Here is a 21356-nt window from a genome sequence, read left to right as displayed (position 1 = left end):
AATGGGAGGACAACATATATGATTCCGAGTCTTACACCATTAGATCAATACCATGTTGATACAATTTTACTTCCTTTAATTATAAATTGTCCATTTATTCACCCAAACTAAAAATACCAAAAAATAATATTATAAAACCAAAATTATTCTGGCTAAAAATTAATTTATACTTTATAGATTAAAACCCCATAACCCTTCGACGAATCACGATCACCATCTCACTCACAACCACCACCGTTCACGCCGCCGCTACCTCCGTGTAACCGCCACCGTTCACTTTATCAACTTTTCATGTAATAATAACAACTCTACATAACATCATCATCATCATCATTAGTTGAAGAATAATCAATTAAACTCAAAATGGGAGCACCGAAGAAAAGCGCGGTTAGGGTTTCAGAGGACACTGATGAATTGGTTCGTGTTCCGTTACAAGCTATTCTCTTAGCCGATAGCTTCACCACAAAGTTCAGACCTATCACTCTTCAACGCCCTAAGGTAATTTCTCAATTTTTTTAATTTTCATTTTTTAATTCTATATATGATAGATTAATGTATATTGTTTAATTTTATTGAAGGTGTTGTTGCCACTGTTGAATGTTCCTATGATAAATTACACCTTGATGTGGCTCGAATCTGCTGGTGTAGAAGAGGTTTTTGTTTTCTGTTGTGCTCATTCCAAACAGGTCATTAGCTATTTGGAGAAAACTCAGTGGCTTTCTCAACCCAATTTTACTGTAACAACTATCGAGTCGCATAATTGTGTCAGCGCAGGAGATGCGCTTCGCATAATATATGAGCGCAATGTGGTATGCATTCTCATTAACTTATAAGTTATAATCATCTTTTTAATTTTTTGTTATCGCTCTGTGGTAGTGTTTGTAGACATGTTAGATCGAGATAGAAAATTTTCACTATGTTCTATATTTGGTAGCTTTTATAATAAAGAGAATAAGAGTGAGGCACAAGTCAAAAAGTGGGCTGTTTTGGTTCTGCTAAGGTAGCGTCTGGCTCGTGGACAAACCAAAATGTTACAGCAGAGAAAAATACATCTCGTTTTGTCTGTGCGCCAAACACTAGCTTAGCAGAAGCAAAAAGTCTCACTTTATTGAGTTCTGTGTCCTATTCTGTTCATATACTGCACTAGACATAGAACATAAGATAGTAGAACCAAAAAGAATAAGTTCTATTATGTGTATTCACCCCTATTTGCCATTTTTTGATGCATCCACAAACTCTACGTAAGATAGTAGAACCAAAAAGAATATGACAGAACATCTTGTTCCATTATGAGTTGAGTAACAAGTTATCCATTTTTGGATCACTTTTTGCATGGTGACTCTTACAAATAGCTTTTTATTTTGAAGATACATGGAGACTTTGTCCTTATCAGCGGTGATACCATAAGCAACATGTCACTTACTGCGGCACTTAGAGAGCATAAAGAAAGGAAGAAGAAGGATAGTAATGCTGTGATGACCATGGTCATTAAACGGTCAAAACCTAATCCAGCAATCCGTCAGTCTCGACTTGGTACTGATGAACTTTTCATGGCCATCGATCCCGATACCAAGCAACTTTTGTATTATGAGGACAAGGCAGATAATTCAAAAGCCATTTTACATCTTGAGAAGTCATTGCTTGCTGATAACCCTTCCCTCTCTTTGCACCATGATAAGCAGGTTCAGCTCTCACCTTTGGACATATTTGAATTACTAAAATGGAATGCGATTTCTGGTGCTTATTGTAAAAAAGTACAAAACTAATTTCAGGATAGTATCATTGTTTTAAGTTTTTGTTTTGAATTCACGATCTTCAACAAAATTTTACTGTTTGGATGTAGTTAACAAGTTTCAATGATTTACCTCTACTGGGCTATGCCAAGAAATGTTCTAAATATATTCTCAATCAAATGATATGTTACCATTCTGAGTTTATTACCAGTTGGGCTTGCTTCTCAATTAATTCATTAGTATACTATTTACTGTTATTGTTTTTGCTTTATTTACTATTACTTTGTTTGTTCATATTCTCTGTTTTGGACTTTTTTATTAAATTTTATGAGATAAGTGGTATCTTTTTTGCAGGATTGTTACATTGACATCTGCTCGCCAGAAGTCCTTAGTCTATTTACAGACAATTTTGACTACCAACATATACGGCGCCATTTTGTCAAAGGGTTGCTCGTTGATGATGTAATTTCTCTTCGCTTAATTTACTCACACTTTTCTTTTAATACATTGGTTTATGCAATTTTTATGAAGTCTTTAGTAGTAGGAAAAATCTTATGATCTTGGCTTTCTTTTAGTGGAAGAAGAGGGATAAAATTTAATCGCTCATGGACCTTCTATATTCCTTGAGAGGTTCCATTTTAAAAGACCTGTCTTGGTCAACTTTCTGTGAATAAAAAACCACTTCAATAGTGGACACTTTTCAAACAATTTCCGTACATGCAGTGGACTTGTGAACAAGTCTTGTGCGTTTCTTGGATAAGTCTTTTGGTATACAAGCTCATTTTTATGTTGCTAATATATTCTTCCATCATATATATTCTCTTGATTTTACCATTCTATACATTGTTTCAAAATTTACCAAATGTCTCTTTCAGTTAATGGGGTACAAAATTTTTGTTCATGAAATCCACTCGGACTATGCTGCAAGGATTGATAATTTTCGAAGCTATGATACTGTCAGCAAGGATATAATTCACAGATGGACATATCCATTGGTGCCAGATGTTATGAATTTTGGCAATACAGCTACTAAACTTGAACGGCAAGGAATGTATCGTGCTTCAGGTATGAATGAAAGTTTAGTGTTGATTGGTTGTGCTGGTCAAGAGTTTACATCACATTATTGATGGCATGCTCATATTTTGATACTAATTTCAGTCATTGATTATTTCTGTTTATCTCTTTGCTTATTTACTTTGTAATTAACTTCCTATATGCTTAAGCTTTTAGAATGATTAAATTGTCATGTAATTATCATATCATGGCCTCGTTGGGTCAAAACTGATTTTTAATTATTTTATTTCTTTAATTTATTTAATATATTCTGTTTTGATGAAATCTGTTCTTCCTTTTCAGAAATATCACAATCACAATCTGCTGTTATTGGCCCTTTCACGTCTATAGGATTTGGGACCAAAATTGGAAATAACACTAAAATTTCAAGTTCTGTTGTTGGAGAAGGATGTAAAATTGGGTCAAATGTTTACATAGAGGGATGCTATATATGGGACAATGTCACCATAGAAGATGGCTGCAAACTTAGGAATGCAGTTGTATGTGATGGGGTGACTATGAAATCAGGAGCTGTCCTGGAACCTGGCGTTATTTTGTCTTTCAAGGTTTGTGTCCTTGTACTTCCTATACCATTTTAGTAGCTAGACTTTTATCTTTCATGTTTGTCATGCATTTGGATTTGTTTCTTAACTTTTACTCATAAGCAGCACAATAGGCATGTTGCCCTTAAATTTGGTATCAACTATCAAGATATTTTAAGCTAATAGGTTTATGTGATTCCGGAGAATAATAGAAGCCCTCATTTTGTATTGTATAATCATATTACACTATTAACCTATGAAACACTACTACTTCAATATCCTTCACATATCCATATCCGGTACGTGTCCAATACCGATACTTTCCGATACTTCATAGATACATATCTATCGAGTATCGAAATTATTTTTAGAAAAAATAAATAAATTATAAATCAGATACTTTTTGGGTACTTTTAGGATATTCTCCGATACTCTTAATATGTTTTCCAATACCTCTCAAAACATCCAAACTACCCTGCAAAAGCATCATAAGAGAGAGAGAGAATAACATAACACACAATCCGTTAAGAGCTAAACATAACATTCAATCTACCAAGTGGAGTTGTAGAGAAAGAAAAGACAAAGAATAATTGCATTTGCACAATGATGATCAAGGATTAAACAAGATTGATACTATTCTTATTTGTGGGCAATAAGCAGTAATTTCTTATGACAATATGATCTTCATTTTGTGTTTAGTTATCTTTAAGAAGTATGTTATTTATTTGAAATTTCAGAACAACAGTTATATGTTTATTATGTGTTATGAATTTTATGCACATATTTTTATGTGTATCCCAAACGTATCATATCCTGCATTTTTTCAAGAACACGTGTATCACCTATTGGATATGTATACTCGTGTCAGTTTCGATGCTTAACAACTGTTAAATATTTTTCTATAATGGTCGTTCTTATACATTACATATATTAATTTACTTTTATTTTTCTTGATCCTTAGTGTATGTACCTAAGAAGTGTGTGAAATTCACTCTGCTTCTCATTTCAGTTACTGATTGCTAGATATTAATTTACTGTTTCTCTTTTACCTATTATTTATAGTGTTTGCAACTTCCCATGCATTTGCTGCCAGGTTGTAGTTGGGCAGGGGTTTGTTGTTCCTTGTTATTCAAAAGTATCTCTGTTACAGCAGCCAGTTGAGGAAGATAGCGACGAGGAGCTTGAGTATGCTGACAGTACTAGTGGTATTCTTGATTTTGAACAACCTTTTCTTTAACTTGTTTGGCTGTTGGTGCTAGTGAAATGATGTGATAGTCAATCTGATTGAAACATTGGCTGGGAATAACTATCTGAGTTCCCTTAAATCTCTCACTTTATGTAGCATTTTATTTATTTTTCCTGTAACACATACATTCTGAAATCATCTAGGTGAAAAAATATACATGTGTGTGTGAGAGGATCAATTTATACCAGCGTAATAATTTTTTAACACTAAATCTAATTTCTAACTGTTGAAACAGTGGTTTGTATCTTAAATATTTGCTTGGTTTGAAAAGCAGTACGTTCAGATAGTATCAATCAGATTGTCTATGATAATTTGATCAAATTATAAAAAGAATCATTTGCTTTATACTTTATACTGATAGTTGAATGCATAGGTTAAGCCTTTCCATTGTCGTTTTCACTTATGCAGCCATCACAAGCAAAGTGGATACGTCAGATGAAGAGGTTGCATCCCAAGTATTGGACACACATTTACATTCTGCATCACAGGTTATTCCCGAAGGCTTTTCAATTTATGTTTTTTGCCTTTGTGTTGAATATGTCTCAAGTTATTTGTGACAGATTGAGGGGATTAAGCTTAGATGCTTGTGATTTTTTTAGTGGAATCATTAAAGATTATTTAACAATTTTAGATGGGCATTGTGATTTGTTCAAATGCAAGCATATTTTGTTTTCTTCTTACCTGTTGGGATGAATCCTCAGGTAGTCACTTTGGCGAGCTTGACCTAACCATCAACCCAGGCTCAGGTGTTAGTCTCACAGCAATGCTGTGGTGATACCGCAGTCAAAAGACCAAGAGAAAAACAGTGTTTATTTTGGTTATTGTTATCATTTCATGTGGGAAAAGGGGAGGTTGACTAATTTATGATTGTTACAACTTTCACATGAGCTAACAATTCTTTATGGGATAGTAATGCCTCTCGCTGTCTGCTGGCTGGGTGCTTGTTACAAGTAAGCTCTTTGTGGATTAAATATGATATATGAGAGGGGCCTTCTTCTTGAGAACTGACAAACTTCTTTGCAATATAATATGTTATCTGACATTTCAAGCATTGATTGTAAAGTTCGTTAGCAATATATTTAGAGAGTTGGCTTAATTTTCTACTCTTAAGCAATTTACTGATACTATCCATAGTTGAGTTGTGCAAAACGATTGTAGTTGAGGCTTCCCGTGATTTAGATTTTTGTATATTAATATTTGGTTCACAAGAATTTCATTTCATAGGGTAAATTCATCGTTTCTCATCACACTTTCTTTTATTGAACAGCTAGGTGTGGGTGGGGTTGGTTATATTTGGTCCAAATGTGAAGGAGGCCATGAAGAGGAATGGAGGCACTCAGTGGCGCCTATTCCTGCAGATAAAATTTCTGAGGCAATGAAAATCATGGAAGATGAGTTGGAGTTAACTTATGATGGCAGTATTCTCCCACCTTCTGGAGAGCTCAAACCTGATTGTAATGATTCAGAGGATGATGATAATGAAGATTCTAGAGACGACTCTTATTTTGAGAAAGAGGTGAGGATTTTGACATGTAAACTTAGATGCATTTTGTGAAAATCAGATTTTTAAGTTGGGCATTATCTTTTGCAGGTAGAAGCAACTTTTCTCAGGGCTGAGCAAGAAAACATACAAGAAGGCCATTTGATCTTAGAAGTTAACTCTTTGAAGTATGTAATACATTTGTGTGTTCTTTTAAAGTTGAATGTAGATTGTAATATGCCTATTATTTCATCCAATTTTCAAACATCAAATTTTGTGTTAGTCTGTGGACGTTGGACATAGTCTGGGATGTGGTTAGCTCATTATTGGATGTTATTTGCATATTCCTGGTGGTTGCACCATATACTAGTTTTGGAGGACTAGAGTTTCCTTAACTTTTCATGTCCAACTTCCTTTTTTTATTTTCTGTAGGTTCACTTACATCTGCCTGTGTTGTGTGTTGTAGTACTTTCTATTCTACCAGCTTCTCACTTGCCCATTTTAAGTCTATTGTTAATTTTACACTTGATTTCTCAAATTAAACATTGATCCAATTGTTTTTGTCTCATTGTTCATTGAGAAATGGATATGGAGGAGCCAGACCCTGATCTGGTCTAACATATAATTTCTTGAGTTATATGTAAAATCTGAGGAGAGGAATCAAATGATAGGACTAACTATTTGACAGCCTTGAAAAGACAATAGGAAGTGTACCCTTTCTAGGCTGTGCAACTGTGCTTAGCCTCTTATTATAAATATGTAAAAAAAAATTGGCCCTCTGTTTTGTTTGGAAGACATAGGATGTGTTTAGAATTATTGTCTTTTTGCAATTTTTTGCCACCAGTGTTCTCTATGTATGCTTAAGACATGCTGATGATTACACAGTTAAGTTCATTTACTGGGCATCAATTTATAGAAACATTGTCTTCATTTATGGTAGGTTGTCATACAATAAGGTAGCTGCTGACTGTGCTGGAGCTGTATTTTATGCTCTGATGAAGTATGCTTTAGACACCCCCCATAGTTCAGCTGGTGAGCTTTTCTCTGTTCTTTCTGTTGCTACCTGATCTTTAAAGTTTGTTTGTTTATAAATCACTCTCATTAAATCAAAATATCTTAGAATTCAGTTGAGAGGTCTAATATACTTATGCGCTGTAATTCTGTTAGTGCTACAGTTGTAGTTCTGTCAGGCTTTGCTTCTATATGCTTTAGGTGTTTCTAGTTCCATGTATAAAATAAAACTATTGAGATCAGTTTTAGATCTCAGATTTTTGTTAACGACAGTTACTTCATGCCACAATCTCCCATTTCTCTCTCTTCAGTCATCATTTCCCATCACTTTCTTGTCCCTTCTCACATTATCTCAGATCATGAACTCTTTTTAGATAGACCAAGTAACAAAATCTGCAGAATGATCAGGACAAATGAATTAGATGGAAGGCTGTGCAATTAAATGGGGAGAATAAATCACTGAAACAGAATTTGCTCTAGATGTAGGTGGTTTTACTGAAATTTTGGTTGCAATTTAGCCCTATGGTGTTGGTTGATTCATGGAGCTGACAGCTTCTAGTGGGGTAATGGTAGGTGGTGGTTGTCTTGCTCATCTGGTCTTACCTTCAATCTCTTTGTAAAGAGATTCATTTCATAAGTATTCATATCTAACTGTTTTTTTGTATTCTTAAATCTCAATAATTGTTCACTGATTTTATTATTGTTTTGGATGATCTTTTCCAGATAGCTTGATGCAGAATGTTAAGGACATACTTAGAAAATGGAAAAATGTTCTTAGACCCTATCTGACTGATATAGATGACCAGGTACATCTTTCTGTTATTTTCTTGTTGAAGTTTTTGATGTTCTAGTGTGTAGATGTGTAGTGTTTCTTAATCAGAAGATTTTATGATTACCTGGCAATATTTTTCTTTTCCATTGATGCCTTTTGGAGAATGTGCACTTTTCCACTTTTGATATCATCATCATCTATTGTCCATTTATGTAAGGCTTAAAGAGAAAACTATCTTTCACAAAATTAAATATGCAATGTTGTTTTCTTGTTTGTTGGGTGGAATAGTCTGAGTAATGTTGCGTTGTTGTCATATTAAGTGTTCGCATGGGCGTGCACAGTGTTGTTTTGATCTTGAAGATTTAACTTTGTAACTTGTAAGATCGTAGTTTCCACCAAAAGTGCAGAACCATGTTCAGATTCCTCTCCTATAGCCATCATGTGCTACCTGTCTCTCACCTCCTCCCTTCTTTTTGACATAAAAAATGATAGTGGTATCGAGGGGTTTTGTGATTTTTTTTATGAAATTGTTTAACATCGTTTCAGTCAATGAAATAGTGGTTCAAATACTGTGGCCATTTACCTGATGCTTACCAATTTTGTCTCTGCAGATTGAAGTAATACTAAAATTTGAAGAAATGTGTTCAGAATCTGCAAAGGCGTTTGCTCCATTGTTCACAAGCGTATGCCTATCTTTCATATGTTAGGCCAATTTATGCATCTGATAGATGCATTGAACAACTACAAACATACTTATGTCTTGAGTTTAATGGATGTAGACTGATGGTGTGAAGTTTTTTACACTTTCGGCACACCATCCACCATTCATGTGTATTACTTTTACTTAAAAGTGAAAGACCGTAACACATGAATGATAGATGATGCACTGATAGTTTAATGTGCAAACCATTTTCTTTTATATCTCTCATAATCATAAATTTTATCTTTCGTAAGTTAGGCATATTAATATGGTGTTTTGTATGCACATCAGAAAGGTAAACTATAACATTGGACTCAACTTTAAATAGTGTTGTATCCTTCAAGTAGAAATTACTGTATGATGAATCACACTTTCATGCACTGCCTTTCTGTCTAAAGCCAATGACTCAACAATGTTATTAGATAGATTTTAATACAAGAAAGGTTGTCATTTTCGTTCTCCCATATTCTTCTGTATCTTCGTTGGGAACACGACATTTCTTTAGAGATATTGAGATTTGGGCAGTCTTCAAACCCAATAGCCTTTTCCTGTTGCTCACATCATAATTAGAGAGAATAGTTTCACATTCTCACACTACATTTATTTTTCTTTTACCCCTTTGTTATGACTTCTTAATTTTAAATTCCTAATTGTTTTCAGATTTTGCACTTCATGTATGAGGAAGATATTGTAGAAGAAGATGCTATTTTAAATTGGGATGATGAGAAGAAAGATGCCGATGATTCAGATAAAGTCTTTGTTAAGCAGGCACAAGGATTGATTCAAGTGAGTCTCATTATCTATTCCTACACTCATAGTTTTCATAACCATCTATCCTATGAGATGCATTACTTACCCAAAAGTCTGTTTGTTTTCTTGGTTCTAGTGGCTAAGAAATGCATCCGAAGAAGACGACGATGAGGAAGAATAAAATGGTTTTTTGCCAAGGGCTAGACAGACCCTATTATAATTTGCAAGGTCCTGTAATCTAGAGAGCTTAAAGGGGATTTTGTGCACTCATCTACCCTGAATTAAGTGTGAAGTTGTTTTGATATGTTTGTGAAAATGATTCACTTAGTGAATCTGATATAATGAAAAATTGAAGGATTCTTCTATACAGAAATCCCTCAAGTCTCAATTTTGTTACACTTGTGTGTGATTGTTTAACTGCACAACAGGTGAAGTGATATGAATTTTGCAAATTACTAATTTGGAATTTGGCTGTTGAAATACATAGGCCAACAATAGTAATTACTAGAATAATGATAATTTTATACTCCTTTTCCCATTCACAATTATAAACAAAATTTTACTGTCTACTTTTTTCTAACTTTGATATTCAAGAAACACCATTGCTAGTAAATCAAAATAAAAAAATAGAGGATAACAAAACTGGGGTTGAATAAAATTTGCCACAGAAAAGTCCTTAGGATTTTTGATGAAAAGTTAACAAAACTAATGTGTTTCCAAAACTAATGTCAGTTTTAATGTAGAAAAAATGAAAAAAGTAGAAAAAATAATGTGTTGTTGCATGGAGATGAATAAGAATAACATGGCTTACTTTGTTTGCATTTTGCCAACATTAGATGATGTATCTATTCTTACTGTTAACTACTACTATCAAAGGCACTACCATCTTTAGCATTGAGTTTCTTTTTCTTTTAATTTCTCTTTTATATTGTCTCTCTCTTCTATATACCACTTTACATTCATTTCTTTATAAACTTCAACGCTTTTTATTTGTTATTATTACAGATGGATCCTAAACTCATGTTTTCTTCACTAAAAATCTCATCTTTATCAACCCCTTTACCATTCTTCATCTCAAATCAACTTCCTTTCCTTCTAAAACCAACCCTTTCTTCTAAACCCCATTGTTCAATTTCAACTATTTCACTAGAAAAGATTCAATTTTTGGGTACAAGTTTGGTTCTTTCACAAAGGGGTAGTAATGTTGATTTTATTAGCTTGAGAAAAAAATTGAGTCTCCCATTTGGGCCTATAAGATCAGCAGTGAAGAGAAGGAAGGAACTTCCCTTTGATAATGTCATACAAAAGGATAAGAAGCTTAAATTTGTTCTTAAGGTAAGGAAGATTCTTGTGAGTCAGCCTGATCGGGTTATGTCGCTTCGAGGTCTCGGTAGGTTTAGGAAGGAATTGGGTTTAGATAAGAAGAGGAGAGTTATTGCATTGTTGAAAAGGTTCCCTGCAGTGTTTGAGATTATGGAAGAAGGGGTTTTTTCTCTGAAATTCAAGTTGACACCCGAGGCCGAAAGGCTTTATTTCGAGGAATTGAGGATTAGGAATGAAATGGAAGATTTGGTGGTTACTAAGTTGAGGAAGTTGTTGATGATGTCAATGGAAAAACGGATATTGTTAGGTAAAATAGCACATTTGATGACTGATTTCGGGCTTCCACAAGAATTTCGCGACACTATTTGTCATAGGTATCCTCAATACTTCAAAGTTGTTGCAACTGATCGAGGCCCTGCGCTCGAGTTAACTCATTGGGATCCTGAGCTTGCAGTTTCTGCGGCCGAGTTAGCTGCAGAGGAGAACCGGATTAGAGAAGTAGAAGAGCAGAATTTAATCATTGATAGAGTTCCAAAGTTCAATAGAGTTAAGCTTCCTAAGGGTCTTCATCTTTCGAAGGGTGAGATGAGGAAGATAACACAGTTTAGAGATATTCCTTATATATCACCATATTCGGATTTCTCGGCGTTGAGGTCAGGGACGCGGGAGAAAGAGAAGCATGCTTGTGGAGTTGTTCATGAGATTTTGAGCCTCACACTTGAGAAGCGAATGCTCATTGATCACTTCACGCATTTCCGAGAAGAGTTTAGATTCTCTCAGCAGATAAGGGGAATGTTCATAAGGCATCCTGATATGTTTTATGTGTCACTGAAAGGAGAAAGGGATTCTGTGTTTCTGAGGGAAGCTTATCGCGATTCTCAGTTGGTAGATAAGGATCGTTTATTGCTTGTAAAGGAAAAGCTTCGTGCTCTTGTTAATGTTCCACGGTTTTCCAAAGGACCCTCTCGCAAGAGAGTCGGAGATGGCATGGAAGACAATGATAGAAGAGAAGATGAAGTTGATGCTGAAGAAGGAGACGAAGAAGAATGGTCAGATACTGATAATTTGATAGATGGTGTATTTGACGACAATGATGATGATGATTGGAGTGATGAAGATGACGATACACCACCAGATTTTGACGAGGATGTTGGAACACTCGAGATTGGAAGAAGAAAGCTGATTAAACAAGGTGAAGAGACGACACAAAACGATGAGAAGGGTCGTGTTCCTGTATTCCCCGATGGTCGTCCGAGAGAACAATGGTAATCTTCAGTAAAGCTCTCAAGCTTTGAGTTTTTTTCATGCAAAACACCATCTGTCATTGAATTTGATTTTGGAACATTGCTTCATTTTTGACACCTTGTAAGAATATGTATTATGTTACTAAAATGAGCAGCAACATTCATTGCCCCTCCACAGTTTTATAAGATAATGTTATATATTGTTACTAAAATGATGCTTTTATTCTTCATCTAGTGGTATTGTTTATGTGTATGTGACATTTATTTGTGGTTGTATTGCTATATTATAAGAACCCTTTTGATTTTTTATCTAGGAATGATTAACAAAACCCATTTAGTTAATTAATTCATCTCACATTCCATAAAAAATTGACAGAATAATATTTGAGTAACAATAATATAGTCATATTAAAAATTTATTATAATGTATGTATACAAGTTTGAAGTTTCCTATTAAATATGATAACATATAAGATCAAGAAAAATGTAGCATGAAAACCATTTCTTTCAAGGCTTAAATGTTGGAGTTTGATCAGTTTTAGAAGGATGAAGTGCCTCATAAATTTTCCTATTGATCAAGTTCCTATATGGATCCTCCTCTCTCTTGTTGATCAAGTAATCTATGTTGTGTTTTACTTGAGACTTAATCTGAAGGTATAATTTATTAGCAGCTTCTTTATCCTTTAGTATATTGTCCATGCCTTTTGTTCTTATGGGCTTCCCAAACATGTAGTAAAATCTACCTGGTATTTTGGGTTGAACCACTGGTAGAAACAGATTTGTGTTTGCTACCTCTCCACTTGTCTCATCTCTACAAGTCAACAAACAAAAGGGTAGCATGTAAATAAAATAACCCGGCGAAAAAATATATGCACTGACAGTGTATGAGTTTCATACATTGTTATTGTATTACTCACTATTCATGTTTAATCAACTCACCTTACAATATAGTTACCCAACTACCATATCATTATTAGAATAATTACCTAAACTTATTTGCATCAAGACTCCAATTTCTGATGTAATTGTTGACTAAAGGGATCTTGATTAAGTCATTGTAATCAAGAATTATCTGTAAATTCAAGCAAGTGTTAAATCAAAAAGGGAGTACTATTAATCAAAGTTCAAGCTTTCATGATGATATATCACTTCACTCAAGGACAAAGATCGCTTGTTTCCAATGGTGTCACATTCTCTGTCTCGGGTCAATCACATATTGCCATATAAATAAACGATTTTTTTAAAAAAGGTAACATTCTGATTGACTCTGGACAAGGAATGGAACATTGTTCGATCTTTGTCCCTTCACTCAAACAAAATTGATAATCTAAACTATTATGGGTGGAAACACACATAGAAGTAATTAAAGAAACTGTTAGAGAGAAAAAAGAAGAAACTCACTTTAGCAACATCATCTTCACCTACTGCTGCAAATGGCACAATTGTGGCACCAAATCTTGCTGCCATTCTCACAAATTCAGGATGATCAGGCCAAATCAACTTGTACTCTTCCCCCTGCCAATGTCCATTATAACATCATTTGATACACAGCCGATTCTACTTAACGAGATTAAGATTTAGTTGTTGTTTGAATAACGAGATTCGATACCTGTAGCTGATTCTACTTAACGCACCTTGAAATGGAGAGCCTCTCGAACACCACCGGGATATAGCAGAACATGTGATTTTTCTGAGAGCAATCTAAAAAGATTGGATGGTGAAACAGGCACTCCACCAAATACTTTAACCCAATCCATCAAAGGAAATTCGGAAGATGAACTCTCCTCTCTCCCTGTAAACATCTCAGGATGTGCTATTCCGCGAACCATAATACCCTTCTGCCTTAAGAATTCTTCCATAAGTGAGGTAAGTTCTATACCCATCAACATGTGATAACCAACCAATAAGACCGGACCTTCATCTGGAACTCCAGTGAGACCTTTCACAATTGTTCCGTCCTCCAAAGTTGAGAACATTACTGATCCGATAAGAGAACGGAATAATCTGCCATTCATATCAGCATCATATCAGTCTTAACGGGATTTCAGACGAAACTCCCACTTAATGCGATAGAAACTTAGAAAGCCAGCCTAGTGCACCCAATGAAACAACAACTAAAGCCTTTTGCCGACTAGGTGGGTCGGCTATATGGATTAAACGACATTGTTATCTAGCGTAAACAAAGTCTTCGGGAAGGCTATTTAGCACAATGACATTAACTAACATATGTTCCAATAAGAATTGTATGTACATTGAGATCAGAAAATTGTCAAAATCAGATTACCCAACTACTTGATCCATTATATGTCTGAATTCTGTCATGCTGGGAGGAATGAAATCCCTGACCAAATCAAGCCTCCTCGATTGTCGGTACATGCAAGTCGCCTTGATGATTGTCAGAAGACCTATACCATCTTCCTGCATAATCATCCAGAGTATGCATTTAATCATCTAAGATAGTGCTGTTCTCAAAGACAAATGATACCTGACCGTTGTAAAAAAAAATTAGGAGGACAATGCATAGATATTAAACTATATCCATTCATTTCACATACCAATAAAATGGTGTGTCCACTGTTCCTAAAGTTGCGAACTTTGCAGTTTTGTAATAAGCCCCCAAGTCTTTGAGCTTCATCTGCACTTGGAAGCATTTTATCCTCGCCACTAGAATGTAAAACTTAAAAGTAACTTATGCAGGTTTTATAAACACATGAGTCTCAAAATTTGAGTAAATGTTGTAGTACCATATAAAACAATTAACACTTAACAATGCAAAGTAACACATTATGCAAAAGAGATCTTAGAAAAAGACAAAGGCAAAGTTTATTAAATTCAAGAAATACAGGGACAAAAGAAGTAAATAAACCCTTCTTTAACCTCTAACAGTATGAAAAATAAGTATAGAATATCATTGACATACATGGCATATAATATATAGATTATTTTGGCAGAACTCAAGTGGTATGTTATATGCACTATTCTAGATTTGAGAGGCAATTAGGAGCTACTTTTTGAAGTATGATGAAAAAAAACATGCATACACTCATGGGAGTGCACACTATTATTATAAGAGCCATCAAATCTAGAGTGAGGGAGAACCTAGCAAGAACAAGAACTTCAGCTTTAACAGCATGGAGACGCGAATTAGCATACGAAGCAGCCGATTTAAGAAGTTTCAGCTTCCAAAGAAGAGTGTCCCTTGGTATAATATCAGCCAATTCCTGACAATATAGATTCACAGTTCAATATAATCTTAAACTGTATGAACTTGTAAGAATTTTTCTGGAAAATATATTAAGGAAAAAGAAACCATTATAATTTTGTACATATTGTTACAAAACTTAGGATGTAAATTCATGCCACAAGCTTGTAATTCTTGTCATATAAATAAAATCAGATGCAACATAGGCATAAACATAATATCTAAAGATTCTTACAGGAAGATATGTTAGCAATACAGTAAGGTTGTTTGACAATTGTTCAACTTTCTCTGTAGGAGGAAGGCTATTCCGAATATTGACTGATGCCATCTTTACAGGATCACCTGAAGTCACGAGCTTATATAAAAACGTATATGAATGAACATTTTTTTTATAGGGAAGAGTTGCAGAGCTAGTCTTCCAATCAAAAATCGGGTCGCGAGAAAGGAGGAAAAGTAAATGGAACAGTTTCAGTCGTGAGGAAATAGATTATTTACCTATAATAAAACCCAAAAGAAAGGAAACAGTTGCATGCAGTTCATCAGGCATAACCTCCAAGATAGGAAGCAAAGGCTGCAGCTTAGATCTGCCAAAGGATGTAGCTATGGTTGAAAAGGTATATTGTCAGATTTTAGTAAAGTGTTCACAATACATCACCAAATAAATACCCGCACGATTTCGACAAAACGGGGTACAACATTCGTAGACTCACCCGGATTTACTAATATCAGTACCAGGTCAATACTCGGATTACGCGCAGCAACAGCAAGGGCTAGGCATCCACCTAAGGACTCACCTACCAGATAAATTGGTTTGTTTGGAGACAAAGCATACTCAAGCTTAATAGCTTCTTCGACAAGTTTCACCAGTCCTTCATAATATCAAAAGATAAAAAAGGAAAAAAGTTTCAGTTTAACTATGATGGATAATAGCACCTTCTAATTATGCTATGCAGCCTTTTAGATTGAAATTTATTCTGCCAGTAACAGCACATTTCAGATTTCACCCACAAAAGTTTTTCAATAAAATCTTCTGCCAGTAATGCTCACTGATCAAGCGATCACGATTATACAAGAGCTCTGCCGATCAAATGTGGAAGAATTAGTATTATCTCGGACGGTTATCGTCCAAATATTATATACCAATCTAACAAGAGTTCTGCTATGATAAAAGCATATTGTATGAGAAATCATTTTGAAGGTGACATAAGAACCATATCTCAAAAGAAAGAGTCTTACATGGAATGCTAAATTGATTTCTCATACAATATGCTCAAATCAAACACACTCAAATAATGAAAGCATGCAATAATTCAGAAGCATTTGATTACTTCTGTTACACAATGAAACTAAGTTGCTAGTTGCAAGAAAGTAGAAACAATAATCAAAACCTGAAGTTAGTATCTTTTAAATGCCTCAAAAGTAACACATGAATTTCCAGAAGTTGACAAAAGCTTAAGTTAAAAGGCAATAACCTTCAAATGGTGTTCGATCATGAGCAGGAATATGCAAGCAATGAACTTTGAAAGCCCTGCATTGTAGAAAGTAAAGGTGAAAAGAGAACATAAAATAGCATTACATGCAAGTAAATAGAATAGTTTCTCTGAACAATACAAGAAAAATCTCAAATTGGAATTTGTACTGAATCTCTCTGAACTAATTTCACTATTTTGTCTACAGCAAAAATTATCAGACCATTGGGGCACTGATCTGAATATAATATCTCAATTACATGCATAGTCACCTCTCTATCGTACAGCTGCAGATACGTAGTACGCGATACGTTATCCTATCAAATACCGATATTTGTATGGAGTGAAAATCTCATGTACGGTTCTGTAGAGTGGCAGTAAGGATGACTTATCTATCAATTTTTCCACTATCACCCCCAAAAAACCAAACTCTGCCTAGGGATATATTCAGTAGGTTTTTATAGCTCTCTGCATAGTTGTTTCTAGTGCTGCTTCTTTTAGGTTTGAATCAACTTTTGTTTCACCAGAAGAGAAATACCCACAGACAAAAAAAACTTCTTGTCTGTTGTATCTCATTCATGTAAGTGAGTGTACATTATCAATTATTTTCTTTTACTTAAATTGTCGGTAAAAATCTAATTCTCTCCTTAAAGGGAACCAGTTCGCAAAAGAACCACAAATTGGTACGAGAGAAACAATTTACGGAGAATTGTGTTTCATGGATACACAATCTTCTAAGTGGTGATTCTAATCTTGCAGAGTTAACATTTTCTAAACTAAGGTCATTTTACATTATAGTTTTGATTAGATACTAATACTATATTGAAATATAAGAAAAATACAACATACTTTCCAAGAGCTTTATGGTGCAAAGTGAGACCCAATCCTGTACCATCTATCCCTGCATAAATTAAACTAAAGAAACTTTAACATTACACATATTTAGTATTTTTCTGTAGGAGGAAGGCTATTCCGAATATTGACTGATGCCATCTTTACAGGATCACCTGAAGTCACGAGCTTATATAAAAACGTATATGAATGAACATTTTTTTTATAGGGAAGAGTTGCAGAGCTAGTCTTCCAATCAAAAATCGGGTCGCGAGAAAGGAGGAAAAGTAAATGGAACAGTTTCAGTCGTGAGGAAATAGATTATTTACCTATAATAAAACCCAAAAGAAAGGAAACAGTTGCATGCAGTTCATCAGGCATAACCTCCAAGATAGGAAGCAAAGGCTGCAGCTTAGATCTGCCAAAGGATGTAGCTATGGTTGAAAAGGTATATTGTCAGATTTTAGTAAAGTGTTCACAATACATCACCAAATAAATACCCGCACGATTTCGACAAAACGGGGTACAACATTCGTAGACTCACCCGGATTTACTAATATCAGTACCAGGTCAATACTCGGATTACGCGCAGCAACAGCAAGGGCTAGGCATCCACCTAAGGACTCACCTACCAGATAAATTGGTTTGTTTGGAGACAAAGCATACTCAAGCTTAATAGCTTCTTCGACAAGTTTCACCAGTCCTTCATAATATCAAAAGATAAAAAAGGAAAAAAGTTTCAGTTTAACTATGATGGATAATAGCACCTTCTAATTATGCTATGCAGCCTTTTAGATTGAAATTTATTCTGCCAGTAACAGCACATTTCAGATTTCACCCACAAAAGTTTTTCAATAAAATCTTCTGCCAGTAATGCTCACTGATCAAGCGATCACGATTATACAAGAGCTCTGCCGATCAAATGTGGAAGAATTAGTATTATCTCGGACGGTTATCGTCCAAATATTATATACCAATCTAACAAGAGTTCTGCTATGATAAAAGCATATTGTATGAGAAATCATTTTGAAGGTGACATAAGAACCATATCTCAAAAGAAAGAGTCTTACATGGAATGCTAAATTGATTTCTCATACAATATGCTCAAATCAAACACACTCAAATAATGAAAGCATGCAATAATTCAGAAGCATTTGATTACTTCTGTTACACAATGAAACTAAGTTGCTAGTTGCAAGAAAGTAGAAACAATAATCAAAACCTGAAGTTAGTATCTTTTAAATGCCTCAAAAGTAACACATGAATTTCCAGAAGTTGACAAAAGCTTAAGTTAAAAGGCAATAACCTTCAAATGGTGTTCGATCATGAGCAGGAATATGCAAGCAATGAACTTTGAAAGCCCTGCATTGTAGAAAGTAAAGGTGAAAAGAGAACATAAAATAGCATTACATGCAAGTAAATAGAATAGTTTCTCTGAACAATACAAGAAAAATCTCAAATTGGAATTTGTACTGAATCTCTCTGAACTAATTTCACTATTTTGTCTACAGCAAAAATTATCAGACCATTGGGGCACTGATCTGAATATAATATCTCAATTACATGCATAGTCACCTCTCTATCGTACAGCTGCAGATACGTAGTACGCGATACGTTATCCTATCAAATACCGATATTTGTATGGAGTGAAAATCTCATGTACGGTTCTGTAGAGTGGCAGTAAGGATGACTTATCTATCAATTTTTCCACTATCACCCCCAAAAAACCAAACTCTGCCTAGGGATATATTCAGTAGGTTTTTATAGCTCTCTGCATAGTTGTTTCTAGTGCTGCTTCTTTTAGGTTTGAATCAACTTTTGTTTCACCAGAAGAGAAATACCCACAGACAAAAAAAACTTCTTGTCTGTTGTATCTCATTCATGTAAGTGAGTGTACATTATCAATTATTTTCTTTTACTTAAATTGTCGGTAAAAATCTAATTCTCTCCTTAAAGGGAACCAGTTCGCAAAAGAACCACAAATTGGTACGAGAGAAACAATTTACGGAGAATTGTGTTTCATGGATACACAATCTTCTAAGTGGTGATTCTAATCTTGCAGAGTTAACATTTTCTAAACTAAGGTCATTTTACATTATAGTTTTGATTAGATACTAATACTATATTGAAATATAAGAAAAATACAACATACTTTCCAAGAGCTTTATGGTGCAAAGTGAGACCCAATCCTGTACCATCTATCCCTGCATAAATTAAACTAAAGAAACTTTAACATTACACATATTTAGTATTTTTCTTGGTTTCCCACAGGTATCCTCACACTGGAGGCAATCATGTCCGAGCCGGGAACATCCACAGGTACGTGGGCCTAACTCTCCTAGCGGATATTTTTTTCATCCACAAGACTCGAACCCGAGACCTTGTTTAAGAGGAATCAAGCATGTACCACTTGAACCAATGCCCGTTGGTTACACATATTTAGTTTTGATAACACTCAACCACAGTTGAAAGTTGAATACAATTAACATCAATGAAAACTATTCAATCCTTGAATTGCATGAAGAAAAAACATTGACAATATAACACAGTTTCATAGAGGATTTATTACAATTGTTACTATGTAACCAATTCAACTTAGAGGAAATAATGAAATTGTAACTATGGAAATGATATTAAGTTATATGAATATGTATTTGGTTATTCAAGGGAGTTATTAAGGACTAATTTGAATAACAAAATGCACATTATGAGACATTAGGAATAATATTCATCATTCAATGATACTAGGATTTTGAGTGAAATAATTTTTGCAAATAGAAATAGTGATAATAATTTAAGCAGAAAAATTTCAAGCATATTTAAAAAAGTTAACCAAAACTCCTATTTTGGTTCATTAGGCATAAGTTTTTTTTCTTCAAATGAGTATGATAAATTTAAAATTTGGACTTACAATAATTAAATCATTTATGTAAATTATGTTAACTTTAGGTTATTTGACATATAAATAATAGTTTTTTTTACAGGTATCAAATGGACAAAAAAAAAATTCTTTTTTCTGTGTGATGTATATCACTTTTTACATGTGATTGATGAAAAAGATTTATTTCTTAGTTATCAAAAACTTGTACACTATAATAACCTTAAAAGTTAAAATAAAGATAAAAAAAAATAGTTTTTTACTTGAATAACTTGAAACAAATCATGTTAATTATTCATGTTTCACCCATACAAAACTAACAAGTAAACAAAGAAATATAATTTATGTATACAAACAACTCAGTATATTTGTTTTTGTACTTTTGCTTCTAAAAGTGATTTTTTTCATAATTCAAACATACATTTGTAGAGACTAATCCAATTCAAACATAACAAATAATCAATTGTATCTCTAAACTTTATGAATAAAGAATTAATCTTTTTTGGTGTGTCGTTACTCTTAACAAGTCGTTCCAAGGAATCGGGCAATTGTCTTTTGGCATAGTTCGATACTTCATAATCTAGTATAGCCTTACACCTTACACCACTAGACGAACACGAATAAAAATAATGATTACCTGGCAAAAAGAGAAGAATGGGAGAATTTTTGAAGGAGGCAGCACAATCAAGAGGACAAAACCACCTTGGTGGACCAACATCATTAAACTTGTTCATCTCTTTTGCTGCATCAAAGTAATCTTCTACACTTCTACTTCCATACCCATCATTCCAAAGTGCTGCTATTTTTTCTTCCTCTTCTTCTTCTTCCAAACTATTACTATTTATAATCTTATTATCTTCTTCAACTATAGCACTTAATAAAGAACCATTTTTATGTATCTCATTCTCAACATTCACAGAAGAAGAATCTATATCATTTACATTCACTGATTTATATGACAACATAATTGAGCTTCTTACTCTAATACATTGTCTTCTACTTCTCCATGAGGCAGAAAAGGGTGAAATTCGAAAACCCATTACCGAATAAGCCATAATTTAGAAGCTTCTTTTGGTTTTGGAATTTGGGAGTGGAAAAAAAAACAACCTTTTTGTTTGTGTG

General features: G+C 34.2%; 3 protein-coding genes across 4 annotated transcripts; 2 read left to right on the top strand and 1 right to left on the bottom strand.

Moving 5' to 3' along the window:
* LOC109345781 (translation initiation factor eIF-2B subunit epsilon) lies at positions 161-9811 on the top strand. Of its 2 annotated transcripts, none has more exons than XM_019584976.1 (16): positions 161-259; positions 338-498; positions 579-809; positions 1368-1682; positions 2088-2195; positions 2609-2798; positions 3090-3352; positions 4422-4533; positions 4983-5062; positions 5842-6090; positions 6166-6242; positions 6995-7086; positions 7789-7871; positions 8449-8520; positions 9198-9323; positions 9424-9811. In XM_019584976.1, exons 2-16 carry the CDS (start codon positions 364-366, stop codon positions 9466-9468), a joined length of 2178 nt encoding a protein of 725 aa, XP_019440521.1. In that variant the 5' UTR covers positions 161-259; positions 338-363; the 3' UTR covers positions 9469-9811. The 2 variants fall into 2 exon arrangements, with proteins under 2 accessions (XP_019440521.1, XP_019440522.1); XM_019584977.1 differs by having other exon boundaries at positions 164-498; positions 9424-9469; positions 9539-9811.
* On the top strand, positions 10158-12023 carry LOC109345780 (protein ROOT PRIMORDIUM DEFECTIVE 1-like). The gene has a single exon (XM_019584974.1). The coding sequence runs from the start codon at positions 10293-10295 to the stop codon at positions 11877-11879; it is 1587 nt and encodes a 528-aa protein (XP_019440519.1). The 5' UTR covers positions 10158-10292; the 3' UTR covers positions 11880-12023.
* Positions 12245-21356, bottom strand: LOC109345779 (acyltransferase-like protein At1g54570, chloroplastic). The gene is made up of 13 exons (XM_019584973.1): positions 20872-21356; positions 19509-19560; positions 18663-18718; positions 17901-18059; positions 17686-17790; positions 15292-15398; positions 14954-15075; positions 14410-14518; positions 14139-14272; positions 13489-13858; positions 13256-13369; positions 12841-12926; positions 12245-12665 (listed from the first exon to the last, which is right to left on the bottom strand). The coding sequence occupies exons 1-13, from the start codon at positions 21287-21289 to the stop codon at positions 12362-12364; spliced, it is 2136 nt and encodes a 711-aa protein (XP_019440518.1). The 5' UTR covers positions 21290-21356; the 3' UTR covers positions 12245-12361.

This window comes from Lupinus angustifolius, chromosome LG04 (genome assembly GCF_001865875.1).
Source record: "Lupinus angustifolius cultivar Tanjil chromosome LG04, LupAngTanjil_v1.0, whole genome shotgun sequence".
Classification (NCBI taxonomy): domain Eukaryota; kingdom Viridiplantae; phylum Streptophyta; class Magnoliopsida; order Fabales; family Fabaceae; genus Lupinus; species Lupinus angustifolius.
Note: the sequence above shows the minus strand (reverse complement) of the source record. Positions and strands in the feature narration are given on the sequence as shown.